The following is a 25,542-nucleotide window of genomic DNA, read 5'->3' as shown; positions in this document are numbered from 1 at the left end:
TACACATAGTTAATCATTTATTTGGAGCTTTTATAATTCTGCTCAGAATTACAAAAACGGTAGTTCTAGGTTTATGGCTAGTCTAAAGAGAAGTGCCCTTCTACAGAACAATGTCTTGGCTCACACAAAACTGGAAACCTTAATGTTCCTTCTGCCCTTCAATGACACGTCACCAATTCCTTCACTACCAAGCTTCATTTACAGATGCTTATAAACTGCACAGGATTAAACAGGTGACTACTGTATCAGTAAGGATACATAATTTCCTCATCACAGAAAACAGTGGGACACGAATGAGGGACTGGACAACACCACCATCACAGAATACAATAAAAGCGATAATATTAGTTTCATTTTGTTTACAGACCATCTCTAAAATAATAAAAATAAAAGCACCGATGCTCTTACCAGCTACTACATAAACAACTCCTTAGAGATTTCAATTTAAGGAAGGTGTAAGTGTTAAATATATGTGGACTGGTTTGTTTGATCAGAGTGGTTAAATTATTTGTGAATCTGACTCTAAAAGAAAATAGCATTAAAAGATATCTTCTATTACCAGGGAATAAAAACCATTCAAATCAACAAGCATTTGTGAACCATACTACACGACCGTTCTTGCCCTTTCCTGTCCTCTTGCTTCCATTGACAGGAGTTTTATAATGTATCATAACTATACTTATGGTCAGCATGCTGCAGAAAATATCTTAGCATACTGATGCCAAGCGACCTATGAAACATCCTGACTGCACCCCCAACTTCTTTAACAGGTCAGTTGAGTGAAAGGAGTGGCAGCTCTTATAAATACAAGGGGTCAAAAGCTGAAAAAACCAATTCACTTTTATAAAGAAGAACAAAGTATAAGAGCATCCTTTACTGTGAGGAAGATTCATGATTTCTCACTTCTTATTCAATTGTTCTTTGTATCTATATATTTTAAACCTACAAATAGATGTATCAAATACTAGGTATTGTTATTCAATAAAAGTTAGGAGTTAAGGGCAGCAAATTTGTCTAGGTCACATTCCTGAGACTTAGCATGTGCACAAGGTCATATGGTCAATAAGCACAGACAGGACTGAAACATAGGTATCTCTGGGACTCAAGTCTGTGTGTTTATCACCATATTACACACTCACTGCTAATCTGATGTGTACAATACAGACTGCAGTGCTGAACAGGTAGGTAGTCAGAGTTTTTTTTTTACTTAAGAGTTAAGACTGAAAATACATATTACATAATCATGTGATTGACTGATATGTTAGAACAAAGTGTAAAAATGAAGCCATAAAAAGTACATGGAACAACTCAGTTTCACGAGTGAGGAAAGAAGTAATTAAAACAAAAACTTGTGTGTGTGTGTGTTTTTAGTTGTCCAAGCTGTTTTTTGCTTTGAGCTAACTTTCATGAAGAGATACAAGAAATGTAGCTTTATTTTGGCACCATGATTTTCAGAGCAATAATAAAGAACAGTCTCTAGCAAGTTAAAGAATTTCAAAGGCTATAGACAGTAAACTATTAAACCACTTTTTAAGTTCAGGCAATAGACAGGTATCTATACTTGATATCTAATAAGGCAACCCTCATCCTAAAAAGAATACTAATTATTTATGTATCTTTCACCTCAACCTCAAATTTCTGCCTTTGAAATCTTTGTTGTTCTTCAAAGGCAGAAATCTGGGAAGGCAATCCTGGCTCCTGACCTTCTCTATACGTCACTGCCAGCTGCGCTAACACTGAATGCGCTGGATGGGGGGAGCGCTATCACTGATCACTTTTAATTAGAAACTAAATCTTAAAATTTGTTACTAAACAGGTAGGTCAAGACACAATTTGTTTCCTGCAGGCATCAAGTGACCACCTACTCTTCTTTTTTTTTTAAACTCTTATTTTTTGAAAGTTTCTAAAACCAAGAGAAGCTTGGTGAACGAAAATGAAGCTAAAGGTTGACATTAACACTTACAGATTTGAAAACAATCAAGGTAAATTTTTAAAGAATCCATTTTATGAGTCAAATTTTGTAATAACAAACTTCATCTTATTTTCATGGTGCAAAAGCCTAAGACATTTCCTCTGAGAGATGGAGAAAACATGTAGCAAGGAGGAAGAGCTTTGGCAATGAAATTCTGACTATGCACTACAGTGTCTTAAGCTAAACTTTTCAAGTAGTGACCTGACAAATGAGGATCTTGCACTGAACTCACTAAAACTGTATTAATGATTTTTATACAATATTAATACGTATTTGCAGTGGATCAGAGTTCAAGGTGGCGAAAGTATCTATTTTTCAAGTGTATCAAAAATTTAAAATCAAGAAAATCAAAGGTATGCACAAAAGGGCCAACAACCTAAGAGTAACCAATAACAAGTGATTAAAGCCAAAACATCAAGTTGCTAAGTATATAAGGAAGCTGCTGTTCATCTGGACCTTTGCCCAGAACACAAAAATTTGGAGGAGAAATGGTAGTGGTTTAAAGGGGACAGGGGTTCTAAATTTGCTGCCTCATTCCTTTATCTGGACAGCTCATCTTGGCCTTGCAGAAGCTTCCTCTGATAACTGTTTCTACTGAAATGTCCATAACCACACTGGAAAATCCGAACGGGTACCAAAGCATTTACGTGGAAATCCACTGTTTGAAAAACACCTAGAGACTATATTGAAAGCTAAGATAAATTTTGTTCTTTAGAGAATCAATGCAAGATTCTCGCAAAGGAGACAATGAAGCATTTTAAAACGTCTCAAAATTCTTTAAGGTAGCTAAATAAAGAGCAAAATTATCTCTACTCCCCCGAGCTTATGGTCCTTCGACAAAAAGCTTTTCTTCTTCTTCAAAGACTGAGTTCCTTTAAGAACCACCACCACCTGCTCATGGTGCTTTTTTTTTCCCCCTCAAGACGGCATCTGCACTGCAGATCTCTGCTCAAGGGGAGCTTGCCAGCCAGCTCCCACCAGCAGGCAGAAGCGTATACAATGGAAACTAAAAGCGGCCTGCAGCTTCCCTCCTAGTCTTTCATAGAGATGCGAGGAGAAGGGGGTTCCATCAGCCCCTGCTTTGTCTGAATTTTCTCCCCCTCCCCCCTTTCTGCGGGAAACACCCCCTTTTGTTATACGTCGATCAATAATAGCCGACAAAAAGCATGGAATTAAAACATGTCGACTGCTTGGCATGACTCTATCTATTCTCTTCTAGAATATAAGCTGCTAACCTCGTGTCCCCACCCCCACGCCGCGCCAGTGAAGAGCAGGCTGTGTTGCAGATGCAGCCACGGATCCATCTTGGACCGTCAGCAGCTCCCTCCCAAATCTTCCCTGAGCTATTCTCATCACGCCTCCTTCTACCTCCGAGCCTCTGAAAAATCGGGCATTCCGAGTGTGGCCACAAAAAAATTATTAAAGGCGGATGAAAACAGTACAGAAAACGGCTTCAGTGTTTCCATTAAACTTCCTCATTCTCCCCACGGGCAACCGAAAAAAAAAAACAACAACCATATTTTCTGGAAGACAACCATGAACGGTTGGTTCTGTCAACACCTGTCTGCAAACCTGCAGTGCAGCCCAACCCTTTCACCGCCATCCCCTCAAAATCCTAACAGGGCATTTCTCCTACCACCAACCTGCCCCGATCCTCTCAGTCTCTCTAATCCTCCACTAAATCACCCCGGTTCAGAGGACGGATTCGCCCCCCCGCCGCTACACTGGTATCTTGCGCCCACCTGCCCAGTCTCGGCGTTAACGCCCCCGGGAATATCTCCCCTCCCCCAGTCTTCCCCACACCCCGTTATTTCCTCACCGCCTGCAAGACCTGTCACCCCCCTCCCCCTTAGCCCATTTTCCAGACGCTCCTTCCCGGGGGCTGAAGCCTCCAGGACGCGAGGATGGTGTGCCGTCCCTGACCCCCTAGGGCCCCCCTCCCGAGGTCGGGGTCCCCCGGCGCGCCTCACCCGCACAGGAGGAGCCGCAGCTCTTCGTCCCCAGGGCGGGGCAGGCTCCCGGGCTCCCGCTGCCACCACCGGGCGCAGATGACTCGGCCCCGGAGGACGACGAAGAGACGGACGGGGACTGAGTGGCTGCCGACGGCTCCGCCATGGCTGCACGAGCAAAGGCGGGAGAGGGGTGAAGAGAGATGTGGGACGGGAGACAGGGAGGGGAGAGAAAATAATTCTGCAGCTGGCTCTCCAAATTCGCCTCGCCTCTCCTACTCCGAGGACAGACTCCGACGGACTGACTGACTCAGCCGAGCGCCGCGAGAGGGCGGGAGAGCGACCGCGCAGGCGCACAAGGGCCCTCGGGCGGGGGCGAGACGGTCGCCTTGCGCCCACTGACGCAGGGCGCAGGCGCAAGAACTGTCCCTCGGCGCTCCTCCAGGGAAGGAGGGCCAAAACCTGCTTCGCGCAGCGCCAAGGCCCTTGGAGAGGTGGGCGGCGCCCCTCGGGGACCTGGCGCAGGGGGCGTGGTCAAACACCAAGCTCCTCCCACCACTGCGGCCGAAGTTGAGGTGGGCCCTGCGGCTTAGTGTTTCTCCACGGATTTTTCTGTGATTGTTTTAGCTTAGGCTGATTATGTGTTTTAACGATAGAAATTTCTTTTTGCTTCCATTAGTGAAGCATGTCTTTCCTACAGATTCCAGAGCCGATGTTTTTTGTCTGAGGCGTTCCTACTCGTGACTCCGATGGTGACAACCACAGTGTAGGCCCACTGTGCAAGGTGATTTATGGATTTTTCTGGATATATCCTAATACCCCATCACCATGAGGGACAGATGGTACTATCTCCCATTTGGTAGGTGGAGAAAGATGCTATACAGAATGAAAAACTATTCCAATAACATTGCAATGCAGCCGCAGAACCTGCTTCACGTTCTTATCGTTACTCTTCCCCAGAAGGGGTCTACCTTGGGTCCCAAGGTTGCCAGTTCCCTGTCGAATAACTAACAGAGAAGACATGAACGAAAAAAAAAAAAAAAGCAAAACTAATGAGAAAGATGAGCCAGAAGATAACAGCCTGACTGTGGTTATGGGATGGTAAAATTAGGGGTTAAAAATTGAGAATATGGCACAAAAGACATATAATTGAATTTATTCGTCGCCTAAAAGGGGTCCTTAGTGGAAACTGTATTTGAAACCAGATACTATCTAATTTATACTGGATTTTACTCTTTTGGCTTCTCTGGTTGGCTTGCAAAATTCAAAGCCGTCTACCTACAACTGGCCAAATGATTTGCAATGTGCATGATTCTTTTAAAAAGGGAAATGTAGACTAGGAGTAATAAAAATCAAGGCTATACGCCTTGTTATTGCTAAAGCAGCAATCAGTGACCCCAAGGGCAATTGCAGGATCAGCAGATCCTGTAAAGATGCAACCTCATGAAGAGGGAGGTAGTCAGCCAAGCAGCGACAGGGAAAGCAATCTGACCAGTGGAAATCTTCTAGAACAGGCGGTGAACTACATCTGCCCTTGACGATTTTAAGGTCAGGTAAAGCCGAGACAGGAGAAAAAACAAACAAACAAAAAAACTTCTGGCCATTGAAACACTCTTAAAAAAAGGCACAGAAGAATATTTCCCAAAATAACTTTGTGGCAAATATCTTACTCTAGCATTTAAAGCATCAGTTGATACTGCAGCAGCTTGTCCTTTGGATGACAGAGAGAAATGCAAGCCAATATGATAATCAAACCAGTTAGCCACCATTCTGATAAATATATAAATTTTAAGCATTTATTTTATTAGGTGCTGGATAAGGAAATGAATGATGCTAGTCCTTAACTCTGACAGCAGTTGTAGGATCTGCAGATCCTGCCTGGAAAGGAACCCTATTTCCATATCTAGAAAGAGAGAAAAGAAGATAAAAATCGAGACACTGATGTGGTCTTGGTGGTCTCTTTAGACCCTTCAGGTTTTTCACACGAGGCCTTTGTGCGGGGACTTCCCTGGTGTCCAGTGGCTAAGAGTCTGTGTTCCCAGTACAGGTGGCCTGGGTTTGATCCTTGGTCAGGAAACTAGATCCCACATGCTGCAACTAAAGATTTCATGTACCTCAACTAAGACCCAGTGAAGCCAAATAAATATGTTTTAAAAAAAGGCCTTTGTGCTTGGTCCAGTTCCTGAAGCTGCCTTTCCTTCCTGCTCCATCTGCTGTACCGGTATGTTTTCCTGAGACTGACTCTTGGTTGGGATGTTATTTGTGTACCTGATCCGTTGTACAGATGTTTACTGGTCATTTGCTGTGTGTTTGACACTATTCTGGGAAATCTGGAGGGATCCAAAAAATATGTTTGTCCTGAGTTTACAAGCTAGGTGAGACTTAGAACATAATCACATAAAGTTAAAACAAAATACAAATTAAATAGCAGCCAAAACAACTCCCAAACAACACAAAACTATAACACTGTGATTAGATGACAAGTGATTGTATGAATTTAGGAGTAGATGGAATCACTATGGAGTTATAGTGATTTGGGGAGGTTTTATGAAGAAATTAAGTCACATAGGAGCTTGGAGTGGTAAGGAGGTCCTTAAAGGCAAGAGAGAATGGTGCAAAGTAAATCCATGGGGTACTTTTTTGCAGGTATACTATAAGACCTCCTTCCAGGCAGACCAATCACACAAAAAAGCACGCTTTTCTCCCAGCCCAGTCCATGATGCACTTCAGTGCTGGCTTGTCTGGCAGCACTTGGCCTAGATTTGATCCCTTCTTGCCCTTCCCTTCCACAGGCTGCATTAATGCAACACAAGACCACACAGCCTTCTGAGGTGACTGGAGGCTTAGAAGTGTGAGATGTTTTGGGTGTAGTTAGCCCAGGTTGGCTAGAGCCAAGGGCCTGAATTGGGGCAAAAGGGAGAGAAAATGGAGATGTTTCAGGGCCAGAGTATGGAGAAATAGAAGCAGAGCCCTAAAGAATGAAGGCTTATGAGGATTCAGTATAATTTTTCAGGCAGGGAAGGGCTCAGATGGAATTGTTAGAGTGCTCACTGGAGTACATCCATTTCTCAGGAGTTCTGCTGAGCAATTTTTACGGCCGAGGCACTGAGCTGGGAAATCTTTCTTGGTCCTGTTTTTATAGGACAGTATTTACAAAGTTAATTTCCCATCTCGTCTTCTAGGTCATTTTATTATCAGTTTTTTTTTTCCTGACTTTTAGGGGAAAAAATTAATTAAAAATTTAATATACTCACACGCCATATATGTTTATACTCAAAGGTGTATATACTATAAAGTTTTAATCTATCACTAACCTCTCTGTACCCACTGGTCTCCCCCTCTACACTCACAGTGGTAACTGCTTTTAGGAGCTTTTTTGTGGCAAATGCAAAGGTGAATATACCAAATCTATATTCTTATCTGCCTTTTTAATGCTTCCCAGGTAGTGTATTGGTAAAGAATCTGCCTGCCAATGCAGGAGCTGCAAGAGATGCAGGTTCAATGCCTGAGTTGGAAAGATCCCCTAGAGAAGGAAATGGCAACCCATTCCAGTATTCTTGCCTGGAAAATCCCATGGACAGAGGAGCCTTTGCGGGGTACAGTCCATGGAGTCACAGAGTCAGTACACGACTGAGCACGCGCACACACACACACACCCTTTTTAACACAAATGATAGTGCTTCCTTTCCTTAACAGCAAATTCTAGTGATCTTTTCTAGTGTCTTTTTGAGGCATTAAGACAGTTGTGCTGTTGATTGCAGTTAACAATAACGAAGCAGCTGATAGATTTAGACGTTTTATTCTGTTACTATATTGAGGGCCTGATATTCAACTTATAACAGCCTAAGAGTTAGGATTGACTTTTCTTTTGACAAACTAGGACACCAGGTTATTCCCTCATTTTATACACAAGCAAAGTAAGGTATTTAAATGACACCCGGGAATGCCAGTTGTCCAGTCTGTCCCTATGAGTGCCTAGACTGTTGCTTAAATGTGGATCCTGCGAGTAGGTGGTAGGAGAGGAGTCTGAAGTGTGTCCCAGCACAGTGAGTGAAGGTTATTTATTTGCCTGTTTACCCCACAAGGCTGTGAGTCTCTGGAGGACAAGAATGTGCCTTATGTATTGTGGCAGCCTTACTGCCTAGCACTGTGCCTGGTACATAACAAACACTCTGTTTTTGGAAAGCTTTGGAACCTGATTCACAGTGGATAGTATTGCAGAAAACAATTTTTCTATTTTTGTCCTTTGTAACATACTTTAGTATGTTGAATATTAATGACTTTGTTTTGCTTTTCCAGAATGAATATAATTATCAATTTTTGAGCACTAATCATGCACCAGTCATAATTACCAAACACATCTCATTTAACTAACTATGATGACTCTGTGGCTTGAGTATTCAAATCATTTGGCAGATGATGATGAAATGAGTTCAAAGAGGTAAACTAACCCAACTGTACAGCTAGTGAGCTAGAATTCAGAACCAGGTCAGTCTGACCACAAAGCCAGTGGCCTTGACCATTCAAACATATCTATATGTCATCTACTTCTTGAAAACCACAAGGAAAGCTCAGCCTCTGGTCATACTATATTGTTTATCTCCAGGGTTTTGATAACCATGAATACTTGAGAAGGAAACAGTAATAACAAAATAGGCTTCTTGTTTACAGGAGTTTTTTTCTGAGTTGGGACTAATCCTAAAGTCTACTTATCATTTGTATTGTGTTGTTCCGAGTGCCAAAAACTTCTACAATATATGCAGAAGGCTGAGGTGCTGACACTGACCTTGATGATGTTCTACTGAGAAAGATGTAATGTCACTATTTGCTGTCACTTCCTGACAGGGTGCATTTCAATGTATCTCTATTGGGAAGCTTTAAAATAGAATAGTGGAGAAGGAAATGGCAAACCACTCCAGTATTCTTGCCTGGCGAATCCCATGGACAGAGGAGCCTGGCAGGCTATAGCCCATGGAGTCATAAAGAGTTGGACATGACTGAGTGACTAACACAAATTAGAACAGGGTATGTTGTTTAAAAGCAAAAATTAGATATTTAGTATTAAAGGAACAAAAAAAGAGAGTGGGTAGTGTTACGTGTAACGTGTACTTTCTTTATTCATCCTTTAAGTACTTGAGTTCCTACTTTCTGCCTGGCACTGTTTGGGGGCACTGGAGATACAAGCAGTGAACACAAATTCCTGTCTGTTTGTAACTTATGTTCTAATGGGAAGACACAAACGAAAAGTAAAACAGAAGTTGGATGTTGAGCAGTCTTATAGAGAAGGATGGGGAAGGGGAATATAGGGGTTTCCCTGATAGCTCAGATGGTAAAGAGTCTGCCTGCAATGCAGGAGACTCAGGTTTGATCCCTGGGTCGGGAAGATTCCCCTGGAGAAGAAAATCCCATGGACGGAGGAGCCTCCTGGATGGAGGAGTCCATGGGGTTGCAAAGAGTTGGATATGACTGAATGACTAACACTATATGTTCATCACCACCATGTTCAATTTAACTTTTTCAATTGTTTCTGGCAATCGTGACAAGTCATTAGTCTCTGGCCCCTTTCTCTGAGCGTGCCGCACATGCCTTGGATTTGTGTAACATCTTGCTTTCTGCGCAGACAATGTGAAACCCCAATAACCACTTGTCCTGATAGTCACATCTAGTTTCTTGTTGGTCAGTTAGTTTAGCTTGAATCTAGATTCACATATAATGCCTGGAGGAGGTATTCAAATAACCTTGAGAGTTTGCAGAGAATCAGAAGGGGCAGGGGAAAAGAAAGCAAAACAGGACCTCTTTAGGTAAGTTTAGGTTGAATTATCTTTACTTCTTTACTGCTGGCCTAATCACTCTGGGAATGAAACCCAGATCAAGGGCATCGCACAGACTAGAGATGGCTGGAAGGAGGTTCTGGGTAGGTTATAAAAGGTAAGACAGAAGAAAGTGGAATAATGTGTCAAATGAATGAAGCAAGGGTGATGCAAGAGGTGGTAGCGGTGGTGGCGACAGACACTTTAGCCTCTCATCAGCTACTTACCCCCAAGACAACTGACCCTACCCCAACAAATCCAAAATAACAATATTCTTCAATTGTGACGACTGCCAGTTTTGCAATCACATGTGAGTGTGAATAAAAGCATTTTTGGAGAACCGTGTTTTGTACTGATCTACCATACAGTTTAAGTAAGAGTGTCATTGCCAAAGCAACTTCAAGACAAGCTCCAGGAAGCCAGAGGTTTGTTTACAAAATACAGCCATAGCTTAGAAAGAACAAAGCCAGTGGAAGGACTTTCCCTGGAAGTTCTTATGTTAGCTGTTAAGAGTAGCGATGGTGGGCCATCAGGCTTGGGCAGAGACAGGAATATCCGGAGTAGCTGTAATGGTGATAATGAAGTCACGCCCTCCTCTCCTTGTGAAGTCAAAATCATTTAAAAAACCAGTGATGCTCACGTCATCCGTGGTTGAGGCCTCCCTTCGGTCCTTACGGTAGAGTGCCGCCTACCCATGGCTCCGGCTAGCGTTAAACATCGAAACCCTCCCAAACGCCGCCGGTAGGGGTCCGAGGCCGGTTCCACCAAAGGCCTCGGACCTGGGCCTGGCCTCAAGACTAAGCTGGGCGGGGACCACTGGCCGGCTCGGTTCTCCCCGCATGGCCTGCTGGGAGTTGTAGTTCAGTGGTCGAAGAGCCGCGACAATCCTGGTCCCTCTCTTCCGCTTCCTCCCCGCCCCGGATGAGTTCGCCAAAAGAGAACCGCTGGCGGGTAACCAGAGAACGAGGGGCTACAATTCCCAAGGGACCGTTGCTCCCAGTGCGCAGCCCCAGGTATTCAAGACCGAGTGTCTGACTCCAGCGCACGCGCACACGCGTCGGGCGGTGGCGGGATTTTGCCGCGTGCGCTTTCCCGCCCCAGTCGGCTAGGCGCTCGCTGCGCCTCGGTCGACCTATGCCAACCCTCTGTGTTCTCGCTCTCTCGCGGCTTCGCGCGCCCCTCCTCGCTAGCTTCTGTTAGAGCCCAGGCCACGCCCGTTTCCCGCCTCCAGGGCCTGGTTCGTTCCCGCCCCAGCCCTGCCCTTTTTGCGCCCCTGCTGCTTCTGCTGGAGGCGGAGGCTCCATGTTGTCCCCTCAGCGAGCGGTAGCGGCTGCATCGGGAGGAGCAGGTGAGGCGCCCGATTTCCCCCGAGCCCGCTCCGTGGCCACCTCCACCGCCCTCGCTGCTGTAGCTCCGAGGAGACCGCACGCCCGCGCCGCCGCCCTTCCTCGTCCCGGGGTTGGGACCGCGTGCCCCTCCTTGGTGTTCCTTGGCCGGCTTATTCTGGTCCAGGGGCTGCTCGCGGGGTCGGGACGGTAGGGCACGGGCGGCGCCTTCCTCGGCCACCTTCGGAGGTCGGGCCCTGCGCTCGGGGGAGACTGTTAGTGCCCCTTGGGGCTGCTGCCGCCCGCCTGGCGCCTCCCCTCCCCGCCTGGGGCGGCCCCGAGGGTCGGTGGTCCCGGGGCGTCGTTCCGAGGCTTCGCCCCGCCGGCCCCGCCCTGGCAGAGCTGTGTGCTCTTGGCTGCGGTCCCCTTCCTGCCTGGGCGCTTCGCACACTCGCGGGCCGAGTGGCTCTGGCCTTGTCAACGGGCCCAGGGAGCTGAGAAAATATTACAGATGCCGTATTCAACCTTTCAAAAAGCTGTGGAGGGCTGCGAAGTGTCTTTGAGTTGGAAACTTTATTTTTATCCTAACGACCTTGAGTTACAAGAAGTATTAGGAAGACTGATTTTCAACCCCCACTTATCTCCCTAAAGGAGATAATAGAATGTGGCCTAAACTGATTTTTAAGAAGGTCTTTTAGTACGTGTGGTACAATACGTTCTTTTGCTTTCTTGAAGACATAAAGAATAGTGAGTGAAAGTATTAAAAACAAATGGTCACCATAAATTCGTGGGTTTTGATTTCATCTGTCGTTTTACCTGAGTTTTTTTTTGTTTGCTGCGTGTTCTGTTGAAAAGGCCAAACGTTTTTTTGCGAAATCTAAAGGCAACAACAGAACATTGAAGACTCTTCAATAAATCCCAGCCCTGAAATTTGAACACGAAGTTGGGTAGAATGTTTTGGGAAGGAGAGAAAAGAACTAACGGACCAAAAACGTGGTTTCACATTCTGGCTGGCTTTTGGGGAATCAAAACCTACGTAGTTCTAAGTTTTAAGCCAAGATACGTAGTCAGCATTGCAGTGTTGAGTTTCAAATGAGTGCTTTTTTTTCAGTCCCCACAGAAAGTAGCTCATAGTGTAGAAATCTCTCTTGCTGCTTTAACACCTGTCAAGGAAACGCTTAACTGAAGATCTCTACCAAATGAGGCATTAGGTTCGCAGCGCAGGTTGTTTTATTAGCTATTGTTTACTGTCTTACTGGAGTCATAAAGTTAAGAAAAGTAGTAGTAGAGAAGAAATGTGATGATGTGAGCTAGCATAATTGTTTTAGTTTTCACTAAACAGGGCTTGTTCAGTCGCTTAGTTGTGTCCCATCCTTTGAGACCCCATAGATTGCAGCACACCAGGCTTCCCTGTTTAGAATAGGCTTTTGTAGAATTGGTTTTCTAAGATGTAGCACATGCATTTTTTCATTTTCATGATTCCTGAGTCATAAAAGATATACTCACTAATTATTTAAAATGAAATAATGGAGACTTGTAAGAAGAAATGTAATGTCTTCTCTGCCTCCCCAGTTCCTCAGTGGTAGCCATTACTCACAATTTGGTCATATAGTCTAATATTTCTTTGAAATATTAGGGCACCCTAGGGCGTGTGAACTTGTTTGAGAATTGGTTTAAAATTTACCTCTCATGACTAGGCATGCCTTTAAAATTTCTGTGGCCTTGTGTTTCATATTGAGAAATTGTTTAAACAACACAACTATAGTTTAAAGTTAGTCTGAATTTTAAAACATTTTCCTGACTTTGAGATTCTAAGAGCATATTCTCTAAAAAATATCAAGGGGGAAACATGATGGGAAAGCTTTTAGTTAAAAGGAAAAAATAAGTCTTTTAGTTGCTGTAGAGCTGTGGTTCCCAGCTCTGCAGGGACTTTAGAATAATGGGGTTTTTAAAACCTGCCAATGCTTGGAGCTAACTCACAGATTCCGATTTAACTCATTGAGGGGCCAGGCACTAGTGAAAAAGCTCCTAAAACCCAAGCAATTTAATTTTTATATTAATAATCAAATTTCCCTATAGGTGGTTGCTTAATTTGAATTGATTTATTGCATTATAGGAAGTATGATTTGTAATGTCAGTATTTTTGTATTGAGTTGGTACTCTTCTGGGCTTCCCCAATGGCTTGGCGGGTAAAGAATCCACCTGCAGTGCAGGAGACAGGAGACGGGTTCCATCCCTGAGCTGGGAAGATTCTCTGGAGGAGGAAATGGCAACCTACTCCAGTATTCTTGCCTGAAAAATCCCATGAAAAGAAGAGCCTACAGTCCATAGGGAGGCTAAAGTATATTACAAATTAGAAAGTAGATTTTACAGACAGAGTAGGTGAAAAAGGAGAGAAGTAGATTAATTCTTTATGTTTTGAAATGATGAGGAATCCAAATCAAATATTGCCAGTTAAGAAAGTCTTCTTCAAATGGAATACAGATAATTAAAACCTTCAGCTAACCAGGTTGATTTTGGTGGTGGTCTTATTTTTAGGGTAAAGTCAAATAAGGTGAATATTGAATTCTTTCTGTTAAAAAGATTTTTTTCTCGTTTTTAGATTCAGTCTCTGCATTTCTGACATAATTTATTTTCATAAGTCCATGAAGCACTGCAAAATTCTTAATTGACTAAGAAAAAGTGCTTTTGTTCAGCATTGTGTGCGCTAAGCATTCTGTGGAGGCTTCCCTCATAGCTCAGTAGGTAAAGAATCTGCCTGCAATGCAGGAGACCTGGGTTCCATTCCTGGATTGGGAAGATCCCCTGGAGAGGGAAATGGCAACCCACTCCAGTATTCTTGCCAAGAGAAGTCCATGGACAGAGGAGCCCGGCAGGCTACAGTCCATGGACTTGCAAGAGTTGGACATGACTTAGTGACCAAACCACTACCTGTGCTAAAATACAAAAATTTTCTACGACAGATGAAAATAATCTTCCTCGTAAACCTTTTAATTAATTAGAATGTAAATTTCCCCTAGTATTCTATTGAGTTGTGTTTAAATAGTATTTTCATGGAAACAACCTTAGAAATATATGTGTCTCTACCAATATACTACCTTGAGACAAAAGGCACTCCCACCATCAGCAAAAAGGAGCCACACCCAGCAGTTCTAGAGTTGGCTGAGAGTTTCCATGTACCTTTGTATATGATGATGTGTTTTCTTTGGCGTTCTCTGTGAACTGGGAACTTTAAAAGACTGCCAGCAAAAACAAGGCATGAAAATGGTATGCTTCTGTTTTTGGGTGTGTTGCTTTTGCTCTTTAGAAAATGTGGTATTTCAAAAGGAGAATGGAAAACTCAGGTCATAACTTTACCCTGAGTCATGCACACTGCTCAGTGAACTGTTTCTTTAAGTATAGTTAGGATTTGCTTTTCAGAACTCTCTGGACAGTAAGGATGAGAACTGAGGCTTGCTCTGCCCCAATGGTTTTCAACCCAGGGTGGTTTTGCCTGGTTGGGACACTTGGCAATGCCTGGAGACATGTATGGGTCTCCCAGTCAAGAGGGAGCGCGATTGATACCTGGTGAGAAGAGGTGAGAGATGCTGCTGAATATCCTAAAGTGGGATAGTTCCCCATAACAGAGCTATTCACCCACAATACCAGTGGTGCTGAGGCTGAGAAACCCTGGTCTAAACCGTTCAATTGATCTACTAACTTCTGTCTGAATTCCCTGAAATAGCAATTGTGATTGCTTCCAAATAACTGGTTTCGTTGAGTTTATCAATGTTTTCAAATATTTGAGGAGCATTTAAACTTCTTTCCCCCATAATGCTTTTTCTGATAGAACTTGTTTCTTAAGATGTATGTTTTCCGTAGGGTCAGAAAGGCCACTTACAATTCAGTTGTCTCATCTGCATTTATTTAGCCTGTGCTGCTACGTTGTTTTTTTCTGCCCTTTAAAAATTCAGAAATCTGGAAAGAATTAGTGTTGTAATTTGCATAGTCTCTACAAATCTTTCCTAATAATAATTAATTTCACTTGTTAGTCTTTCGGCCATTCTGTATGTGAAGTTGTTTTGGTGAAGTTGTTCAGTTGCTAAGTTGTGTTCGACTCTTTGCAATCCCACGGACTGCGGCATGCCAGGCTTCCCTGTCCTTCACCATTTCCTGGAGTTTTCTCAAACTCACGTCCACTGAGTCCAGTTATACATCGATTAAATAAGCATATTTAAACCTAGTGATTAATCTGGATTAAGATGTGTATTAAAAAGGAGAGGCTAAGTCAGTGTTTTAAAAGTACTTAGAAAAAACTTCCATGTCAATTATTGGAATCCTTTATAATTACCAAATATTTTCAATATTTCTACATACTTTGAAATGATGACTGATACAGTATTACTTTGAGCTATTTACAGCACTAATAATTGGCAGTATAATAGTTTTACCACTCACCTTTTTTTTTAAGGTAGGTTTTAAGTTCACTAAACTTCAGTTTTTCCTAAACGTAGGTTTATAAGTTTACTTAAATGTAAACGGATGGTCTGGGAACTGGGATCTCACAAGCTCTGTGGTGCGTCCCCCCCAAAAAAAGTGTATACTGAGGATAGATATGACTGGTCAGGCCATATCTTTTGTATGTGTATAAAATGTCACATCTGTTGTTCATGAACTCTTCATATACTAAACAAATATTAATTGTTCATATAAGTGAGTGTTACTCAGAAAATGTCAACTTAGAAAATAATTACTTTGCTAAGGGAGAAGGCATATAAGGTTACCACTTAAAGGTTTTTCTAGCACCATCCCTGGAGGTTAGATCTCCAGTATGATTCCTGAGAAATGGAAGTAATTTCACTGCAAATAGGGTGTCTCTTTCCCTTAAAAAAAACCTCAAGTCTTTTGTGGAGTCCTTGCTGTGCAAGTTGCTTTTTTTATCATGAATTTTGGTCTGTTCTTTAGCCAGGCCTATACAGTTTAAGTTAAACCAAAGCATGAATAGGTTCCGTAACAAGTTTGGCCAATTTAGATATTCAGGAAATTTTCGGTTGTGCAACTGGCATTGAATTTTAGAGCTGGAAAATGGCTTTATCTAACTGCCTAATTTTGTAGAAGAAACTGAGACATAGGTAAGTAAAATGATTTACTCATGCTGTTAACAGTTAGTACGAAACTGGGCCCTGAAGTCTGGGCTTCCCTGATTGTTAGGGAAGGCCTCTCTCCTCTACATACTCTTTCACTTGCATAACAATCTTTGCCAAACCAGGAGCTGAAGTTACAGAAGGAAGAAATGATAGGGTTTGGTGGTACATTGCCTATGAGGCAGGAAAGATGTGGAGGCTGAAAGGCAGAGATTTGAGAGTGGAGTAGCTGGCAGGATTCACTTTGATGATACTAAATGACTAATGATACTATATGCAGAGGTTTAATCTTGCCTCATTTTACTGTTGAGATTGAAGGCTGGACATGCCCAGAATCACACAGGTTGTTAGTGGGAGAACTGGAACAGGAACTTGTCCTCTGACTCTTATACCCATTTATTTCTGTGTAATACTCCACCGAGACTGCGAGAGTAGGCTGATGGTGGAATATCCAGGTGAATGTATGCCATAGGCAGTTGCACACTTGGACCCAAGTGCAGGTTAGAAGTTAATGAAGTTGCATCACCAAAATAGAGGGTGCAGTGAAATTAATTAATTAATGGGCTTCCCTTGTGGCTCACCTGGTAAAGAATCCACCTGCAATGCAGGAGACCTGGGTTCGATCCCTGGGTTGGGAAGATCCCCTGAAGAAGGGAAAGACTAACCACTCCAGTATTCTGGCCTGGAGAATTCCATGGACTGTGTAGTCCATGGGGTCACAAAGAGTCAGACACGACTGAGCGAGTTTCAGTGAAATTAATGAGCAGAGAGCTCAATCAGGGAGAGGATGAGATCTGTACAAGGCTAAAGCAGGGCACTGGTGGGCATCACAGGCTGAAAAGAGGTTGATAAAGAGGCTGGAAGGGAAGGAGGAGTGGGCATTGTTGTAGAGTCCAAAGGTTTTAAGAAGTGTTAGAAGTCGTGGGCCATTGTGTTTTATCACAGGTGTAGGGTTGAATGAGAATCAAGAAAGGCCTATTGCATTTGGCAGGTGAGGTCACTGATGAACTAGATAATGGTTTCAACAGACTGAGAGGAAAGTCAGATGGCAAGGTGATGAGAAGGGAATGGGTAGATGAGTGCATGAAGACAGACTTGAAGGAGGCTGACAGTGACAGAAAGGAGACTGGGAGGAGGAAGGGAAGAAACTGACTTTACCGCAGTTCTTTACGTGTACTGTTAGGTTCAGTGTTCATGGTACTAGAAGCTATTATTCTATGGTATTTACGGGGCCTGAACGTGACAGTTTCCTTACTCCCCAGGAGCTCATTACAATATACAGTTGTAATGAGTGGAATAATCAGTGAAGGTCGCTCAGTGGTGTCCGACTCTTTGCCACCCCATGGGCTATATATAGTCCATGGAATTCTCCAGGCCAGAATACTGGAATGGGCAGCCTTTCCCTTCTCCAGGGGGATCATTCCTGACCCAGGGATCGAACCTGGGTCTCCCGCATTGCGGGTAGATTCTTTACCAGCTGAGCTACAAGGGAAGCCCCAAGTAGAATAATAGTATGTGCTAGTATTCTTTTTTTAATTAATTTATTTTAAGTTGAAGGATAATAGGTTTGCAATAGTGTGTTGGTTTCTGCCATACATCAGCAGGAATCAGCCATAGGTATACATATGTGCCCTCCCTCTTCAACCTACCCCACCACCTCCCAATAGTATTTACTGGTAGGGGAAATAGGAAAACAGGTTCATTTGATTGAGTCCATAATATGTGTCATGGGCTTCACAGGTGGCTCAGTGTTAAAGAATTGACCTGCTAATGCAGGAGCCACAGGAGACCTGGTTTTGATCCCTGGGTTGGGAAGATCCCCTGGAGAAGGAAATGGCAACCCACTCCAGTATTCTTAACTGGGAAATCCCATGGACAGAGAGAGGAGCCTGGCAGGCTACTGTTCGTGGGGTTGCAAAGAGTCGAATGTGACTGAGCACGCTCGGAGTTTGTGTCAGACACTGTTGCTTTGAGATGGTATTAGTTTTATAAATAAATGGAACTACAAATGGTTGGATGTTTACCCACAGTCACATTGTGACTAAGAGGTGGGGTTTACTTGTTTATTATGCAAATGTTTCCTGGATGTCTCGTCTCTGTGGGCACTGTTCTGGTTCTTGGGGGACAGAGCATTGAACAAAAGAGACATAATTCTCTGTCCTCATAGATCTTACATTCTGGAGGTGAGAGAGTAAGGATTCAAGTCCTGTGGACTGAGGACTGGGTGGGTCAGGCCTGAGGGAGGGTGCAGGTGAGTGATAAAGGATGAGCAAGTGTTTGCTGGAGGCAAGCGGAAGGCACATTTCAGGCCGTGGAAACAAATAGATGAATAGGCTGTATGTTTGAAATTTTGAAATTAGAATAGCACTTGGATCCTAACTTTCTCCTAGGAGCAGTATAAATTTACCTGGGAAGATGAGGAGAATAAAGAATTAGAGAAACTAAGGCAACAGGGTGGAGAAGACAATGGCACCCCGCTCCAGTACTCTTGCCTGGAAAATCCCATGGATGGAGGAGCCTGGTAGTCTGTAGTCCATGGGGTCGCTAAGAGTCGGACACGACTGAGCGACTTCACTTTGACTTTTCACTTTCATGCATTGGAGAAGGAAATGGCAACCCACTGTAGTGTTCTTCCTGGAGAATCCCAGGGATGGGGGAACCTGGTGGGCTGCCGTCTATGGGGTCGCACAGAGTTGGACACGACTGAAGCGACGCAGCAGCAGCAAGGCAACAGGGTGAATGGTGAAAGGCTTTGACTTACAGAATTAAGATTTTAGCTTTGAGCCATCAATCCATAAAATGTTTTTGATAGTTTTGATACATAGTTGCTGTCATGGTATGTTTATGTACTATAATGAAGGTGTTCAGCCCTAGGGAATGAGGTGACAATTGAAAGCAACGCTCTGGAGATGTTGACTTGAATGATCAACCTGATAGGCAGGAAATATTGGAAGCTGGCCTGGCTAAAGGAGAGGGCCCTGAGGTTTTGATTAAGGGCTTTAAGGGGTTGGGGGGATCTGAGATGCAAAGATAAATGCGCAAAGGACATTTACATGATACCTAAAAATAAGATTTTTGCTTGTATGATCAATAATATAGTTTTATTGTCTTAGGAAGTGAGAGATAAAGATAGTATGGTGAAAAGTGAGCACCTCTGTTTGAATTATTGATGTGTGTAGTTCAAAATGATTTTTCCTTTATGTGGACCCAAACCGAGATCTTTTAAAGTCCTTTGTGCCTACTATACTGTTAGAAATGCAGGATCTCCCCAGCTCCCTCAACTAAATATAGCCCGGTTCTCTTCCTTTTCACTTTACTATAGGCAGAAAGAGGAAGAGATGAGGAAAGGTTTTATCTTTTTTTTTTTAAACTGTCCTTAGTGGTCTTCATCTTTTCTTGAAGTGCAAGTCATTGCGTACAACTGTGTATATTTGTGTCACGGAATTTTTCTATCTTGTTTGTAGTCCAAGTTATCTTCCATGCCTGTTGCCCTGACAGTACCACCTGCATCCTTAGGGTGGTGGCTTTCGACTATATTACATACATGTTCATTCTTATTAACAGTTGTTTGTTGTGTGCCTGCTTTCTGTTGGAAATTGCTCAGTGAACTAATAGATGAAGTGGAAAGAACCAGTGCCAGGAAGTTAATTGTGGAGTCCGGAGGACTACTGTATTGGTTACTCGGTTTGGCTGTCTCTCATAGACCCTCCGGAGAAGGAAATGGCAACCCACTCCAGTGTTCTTGTCTGGAGAATCCCAGGGACGGCAGAGCTGGGTGGGCTGCCGTCTCTGGGGTCGCACAGAGTCGGACACGACTGAAGCGACTTAGCAGCAGCAGCACAGACCCTCCAAGTAAGTGATTTAAACAAGGTAGACATTTTCCTTTCCTGTGAAACTGAGCCAGCAGTGGCAGTTTTGCGACACTTAAGTCCTCAGCCCTACCTGTCTCGTTGCTCTAATGTTCCTGAGGTGTTACCCTCACACGCCTGGTCCAGGGTGACTTGCTCCTACTTTTGCATCTAACCAGCAAGAAGGGGGAAGATGCATGATCTGAAAGTTGCTGTGTCATTTCCAGTCAGAACTTAGGCACTAGTGATACCCTGCATACAGGGTTGGTTTGGAAATGTGTTTCTTCTGAGTATTTATATGCCTAGCTAAAAATATTACCATAGGAGCAGGAGAAAAATGGATGTTGGGGGAGCAACCAGCCATCTCAGGGACTTTGGTACTGCTTTGAGTATTGCACAGCACTTAACCCCGTGCCTTATCCATAAGGTGTGAATAAATTGTTCTCATTTGTTCTTTTATATGAAAGATTGAAGGTCTTCACGCCCCGGATTCACCTGCTGTTATGTCAGTAAGAACTCCAAAAGATTATTCACAAAAATGTTTCCTTTTTGTAATGGGAAATAATGGGAGAGAAAAGTGTTAGTACCTGTGTATTATAGTGCCAGCACGACATTTAATCTATGGTTATAGGTTGTTTTCCAGTAGTTTGCAAAAAAAGTAAAAAATGGCAAGCCTTTTGTTGCTATCTGATACTGTAAGTTTAAAAAATGAGCAGCAGTGCATACTTAAAGGGTAGAGTCTGGCAGTCAGACTGCTGTGTCTGCTTTGCCTGCTATCATCATTCAGCCTTCAGTGCTTCCCAGACGAAAGGGTTTCTGGGACCATATGTATGATTTTGGCCATATCTACCTACCTCTACTATGCTCAACTTAATATTTGTTCTTCAATTTGCTTTAAATTCATTAGTTTTTTTTTTTTTTTTTTAACTTAGCCTCCTTCTAAGCAATAATCCACTAAAACATGGTTTTGTTTCCTAATTCAGTTCAGTTCAGTCGCTTAGTCGTGTCCGACTCTGTGACCCCATGAATCACAGCACGCCAGGCCTCCCTGTCCATCACCAACTCCCGGAGTTCACTCAAACTCATGTCCATCGAGTCAGTGATGCCATCCAGCCCTCTCATCCTCTGTCGTCCCCTTCTCCTCCTGCCCCCAACCCCTCCCAACATCAGGGTCTTTCCCAATGAGTCAATTCTTCGCATGAGGTGGCCAAAGTATTGGAATTTGCTTTAGCATCGGTCCTTCCAATGAACACCCAGGACTGATCTCCTTTAGAATGGACTGGTTGGATATCCTTGCAGTCCAAGGGACTCTCAAGAGTCTTCTCCAACACCATAGTTCAAAAGCATTAGTTCTTCGGCACTCAGCTTTCTTCACAGTCCAACTCTCACATCCACACATGACCACTGGAAAAACCATAGCCTTGACCAGACGGACCTTTGTTGGCAAAGTAATGTCTCTGCTTTGGAATATGCTATCTAGGTTGGTCATAACTTTCCTTCCAAGGAATAAGCGTCTTTTAATTTCATGGCTGCAGTCACCATCTGCAGTGATTTTGGAGCCCCCCAAAATAAAGTCTGACACTGTTTCCACTCTTTCCCCATCTATTTCCCATGAAGTGATGGGACCAGATGCCATGATCTTAGTTTTCTGAATGTTGAGCTTTAAGCCAACTTTTTCACTCTCCACTTTCACTTTCATCAAGAGGCTTTTGAGTTCCTCTTCACTTTCTGCCATAAGGGTGGTGTCATCTGCATATCTGAGGTTATTGATATTTCTCCCAGCAATCTTGATTCCAGCTTGTGTTTCTTCCAGTCCAGCGTTTCTCATGATGTACTCTGCATATAAGTTAGATAAGCAGGGTGACAATATACAGCCTTGACGTACTCTTTTTCCTATTTGGAACCAGTCTGTTGTTCCATGTCCAGTTCTAACTGTTGCTTCCTGACCTGCATACAGGTTTCTCAAGAAGCAGGTCAGGTGGTTGGTATTCCCATCTCTTTCAGAATTTTCCATAGTTTATTGTGATCCACACAGTCAAAGGCTTTGGCATAGTCAATAAAGCAGAAATAGATGTTTTTCTGGAACTCTCTTGCTTTTTCCATGATCCAGCAGATGTTGGCAGTTTGATCTCTGGTTCCTCTGCCTTTTCTAAAACCAGCTTGAACATCAGGACGTTCACGGTTCACATATTGCTGAAGCCTGGCTTGGAGAATTTTGAGCATTACTTTACTAGCGTGTGAGATGAGTGCAATTGTGCGGTAGTTTGAGCATTCTTTGGCATTGCCTTACTCATTCATAATTTCCTAATATTCATTAAATACCCAATTATTAGAATCTGCTTGCTAATGCAGGAAACATGGGTTTGATCCCTGGGTTGGGAAGGTCTCCTAGACAAGGAAATGGCAATCCACTCCAGGAGAATTACATCTAATCCGTGGGGTCACAGAGAATGGGATGTGACTTAGCAACTAAACAACAGCAACAGGTGTCCTTTTAACTGCTTGAGAACCTCTCCTTTAGTACAGGAAGTGGTGCTTTGCTTCGTTTCATAGATTCCACTGCTGCTTTGTTTTTTTTTTTTTTGTAAACTTTCCGTAAATCCACATAGCTAAGTGGCTCTGAATTTCAAAGAATATCTTTGTGCTTTTAACTCTAGAAGAGAAACTACGAGTTAGTGTTAATTTTGAGCTAAAGAATTGCTTGCCTCTAAAACCTTGACTAGGTTTTTAAGAGTGATCTGCAAAGCATAGTGACCTACAGATCTTTTCAAGTTTTCTCCAGGACTTGGGACCTGTTACTTAACTTTTGTAGGCCTTAGTTTCTTTATTTTTCAAATGGAGCCGTATTATTTACTTCGTAGAGTTCTAAGGATTAAGTAAAATGATGTGTGTGAAAGGCTTGGCCGTGGCAGGTACCCTTTCTACTCTTGGTGGACTTTCGGTTTACTTTCAGTTTGGGACCATTTTGAATGAAGCTCATGTGAACATTCTTGCGTATATGTTTTTTGATGGATCTACACATTTATTTCTCGTAGGTATATACCTAGGAGTGGAGTTGGCTGGGTCATAGTTACGTTTAGTTTTAGTAGATCCTGCCCAGCAGTTTTTCAGAGTGGTTCCATCCCCATCAGAGTGTCTGAGAATTACACTTGCACCATTCTGACGGGCAAGCAGTGGTATCTCCGTGCGGTTTGGATTTACATTTCTTTGTTAAGTAATGGTATAGAAACTTTTCATACGATTATTGACCATTTGGATATCCTTTTTAAATGAAATGTCTGTTCATAATCTTTTGCTTATTACTCTTGTTAAAGATGGAATAGTTGTCTTTTTCTTTGGGATTTCTATAATGATTCTGGATATGAGTCCTTTGGAGTTAGGTGTTACAATATTTTCTTTTAGCCTGTAACTTGCATTTTTACTCCCTTAATGATGTCTTTTAATGAACAAAATTCTTAATGAAGTCTAATTAATTTGTCTTTTTTCTTTTCTTTTATGGTTGGGTGCTTTTGTGCTCTGTTTAAAAAGTTTTTACTCTTCCATGCTAAAGATACATATATTTGAAACTTTTTTTTTTAATCTCTATAACAACATAGGTGATGCTATGGAGAGTGGAAAGCCTGGTCCAGTGCAGGTTGTTTTGGTTCAGAAAGACCAACATTCCTTTGAGCTAGAAGAGAAAGCCTTGGCCAGCATCCTCTTACAGGACCACATCCGAGAGCTCGATGTGGTGGTGGTGTCGGTGGCTGGTGCCTTCCGAAAGGGCAAGTCCTTCTTTCTGGACTTCATGCTACGCTACTTATATTTCCAGGTGAGGTAGAGTTATTTTATTTCAAATTAGAAAGTGGAGACTTTTGTGTCCAAAAGAGCAAACTCACCTCATGAGTTAATCCTTGATGTGCAAAGTTACTTGAATAAGTTTTAATGGAAATTTCTTATTTCTCCTATAGAAGGAAGGTGGCCATTCAAACTGGTTAGGTGACCCAGAAGAACCGTTGACAGGGTTTTCATGGCGAGGGGGCTCTGACCCAGAAACCACCGGAATTCAGATCTGGAGTGAGGTTTTCACTGTGGAGAAGCCAGGTGGAAAGAAGGTAAGGAAGAAAAAGACTTACAAGCTACCAAATACAGTGAAATGAAAACTTTAATGTAGTTTTCAGTTAATCTGAAAATGTAATTTTCAGATAATCCAGTTAAAATGATTTTTATCAAAATGATATGAGTTCAAGATTTAAAAATAATGCACGAATGCAGTTTAAAAGGTCAGTGGTAGCAGAAGGCTTCTGAGATGACCTAGCCCTCCGTCTGCTCATTTTCACTCCCAGAGGCGAATGCTCTCAACTGTTCAGAAGTTCCTTTACGTTCCTACTTCTGTCAGCGTTCACTCCACCCACCCCTCCGGCTGTCAGCGGCTCCTCTCACGAGCCTCATAATCTTCAGTTGTAGAACAGCTCCCAGATTTCTTTGTAAGGGTCAGCTGGGGCAAGGTATATGTCTGCTCCAGTGGAAAGAGAGAATCTGGGGTTACGACTGTTTCTTAAATAGACTTTAACCCTTCCTTCTGTTTTTAGTCTCACCCTAAAGCATCTTTCCATGGTTGTTTGTGCCTCTCATTTTTTGTCTTTCCAAGGCTTGAGATTTCCTATCTCCCCTTCACGTTGTTCAGTTTCAGCCTTTTCCTTGATGTTAAGTTATTAAATATTTTGAGAGATGCAGAATTGATGCATGACTCTTGATCACTGTTTCCACAGCTTCTGTTTTATGAATTTCCTTATTATTTCTTTAAATATTTTGTTTCTGTTTTAGTAAAGTTTCAGAAGAAAGGTATATTAGAAAACCCTCTAATTTTTTTTTAAATGCTTAGATATGCATACAAAAAAATGCGTAGCAAAATAGGGAGATTTTTGCACTTTTTTTTTTCAAGGAAGAGAATGTAGAGAATTCCCTGGCAGTCCAGTGACTGGGGCTCTGATCACTGCCAAGTGTACATGTTTGATTCCTGGTCAGAGTACTAAGATCCCGTAAGCTGTGGGGGCGAGGAGGTGGGTAGGAAGAGACTGGAGGAGAATGAGGATTTTTTGAAATATAAGGTTAGAAACTTTAGCTTGGAAGGATCTTTAGATATTATTTTATCCATTCTTTAATTTTTTAAGATACAATTGATATTCCATTTCTCCCCTCCCAAGTTTTGTGCTTTTGTCATATATTTTACTATAACAACATTGTTTTTATTTTTATGTTTAAATATTCAGTTATCTTTTAAAGATATTTAAATAATAAGAAAAAAGCCATGTACTTACACATGCAGTTACCATTAACTGTACTTCACTTTGAAGTCCAGATTTCTGTGTCCGGATTTCTGTCTATTTTTTGTGTTCATGTTTTCCTCCCGCTTGAAGGACTTCCTTCAATAGTTCTTGTAGTGCTACTCTTCTGTTGCGGAATTCTTTGAGCTTTTGTTCTGTGTCTGAAAAGTATTTCACCTTTGTTTTGAAAATAGTTATGCTGGGTATAG

General features: G+C 42.7%; 2 protein-coding genes across 5 annotated transcripts in view; one reads left to right on the top strand and one right to left on the bottom strand.

Moving 5' to 3' along the window:
* The window catches only part of RTN3 (reticulon 3), a 64,903-nt gene extending 60,642 nt beyond the window's left edge, over positions 1-4,261 (bottom strand). The window contains exon 1 of one of the 3 annotated variants that reach the window (XM_019954765.2): positions 3,943-4,261. In XM_019954765.2, the coding sequence (XP_019810324.2) occupies positions 3,943-4,087 (145 nt within the window). In that variant the 5' untranslated portion in view covers positions 4,088-4,261. The remainder of the gene's footprint in view (positions 1-3,942) is intronic. The other 2 variants (XM_070782475.1, XM_019954766.2) reach the window with 2 other exon arrangements.
* Positions 4,262-10,469: 6,208 nt separating this feature from the next.
* The window catches only part of ATL3 (atlastin GTPase 3), a 46,404-nt gene continuing 31,331 nt past the window's right edge, over positions 10,470-25,542 (top strand). Inside the window, exons 1-3 of one of the 2 annotated variants that reach the window (XM_019954738.2) lie at positions 10,470-10,744; positions 23,624-23,838; positions 23,978-24,121. In XM_019954738.2, the coding sequence (XP_019810297.1) occupies positions 23,632-23,838; positions 23,978-24,121 (351 nt within the window). In that variant the 5' untranslated portion in view covers positions 10,470-10,744; positions 23,624-23,631. Of the gene's footprint in view, positions 10,745-10,925; positions 11,080-23,623; positions 23,839-23,977; positions 24,122-25,542 lie in introns of those variants that run through there. The other variant, XM_019954737.2, reaches the window with a different exon arrangement.

Source organism: Bos indicus, chromosome 29, assembly GCF_029378745.1.
Source record: "Bos indicus isolate NIAB-ARS_2022 breed Sahiwal x Tharparkar chromosome 29, NIAB-ARS_B.indTharparkar_mat_pri_1.0, whole genome shotgun sequence".
Taxonomy (NCBI): Eukaryota; Metazoa; Chordata; class Mammalia; order Artiodactyla; family Bovidae; genus Bos; species Bos indicus.
The sequence above is the reverse complement of the archived record's forward strand: the minus strand, read 5'-3'. Positions and strand labels throughout refer to the sequence as shown.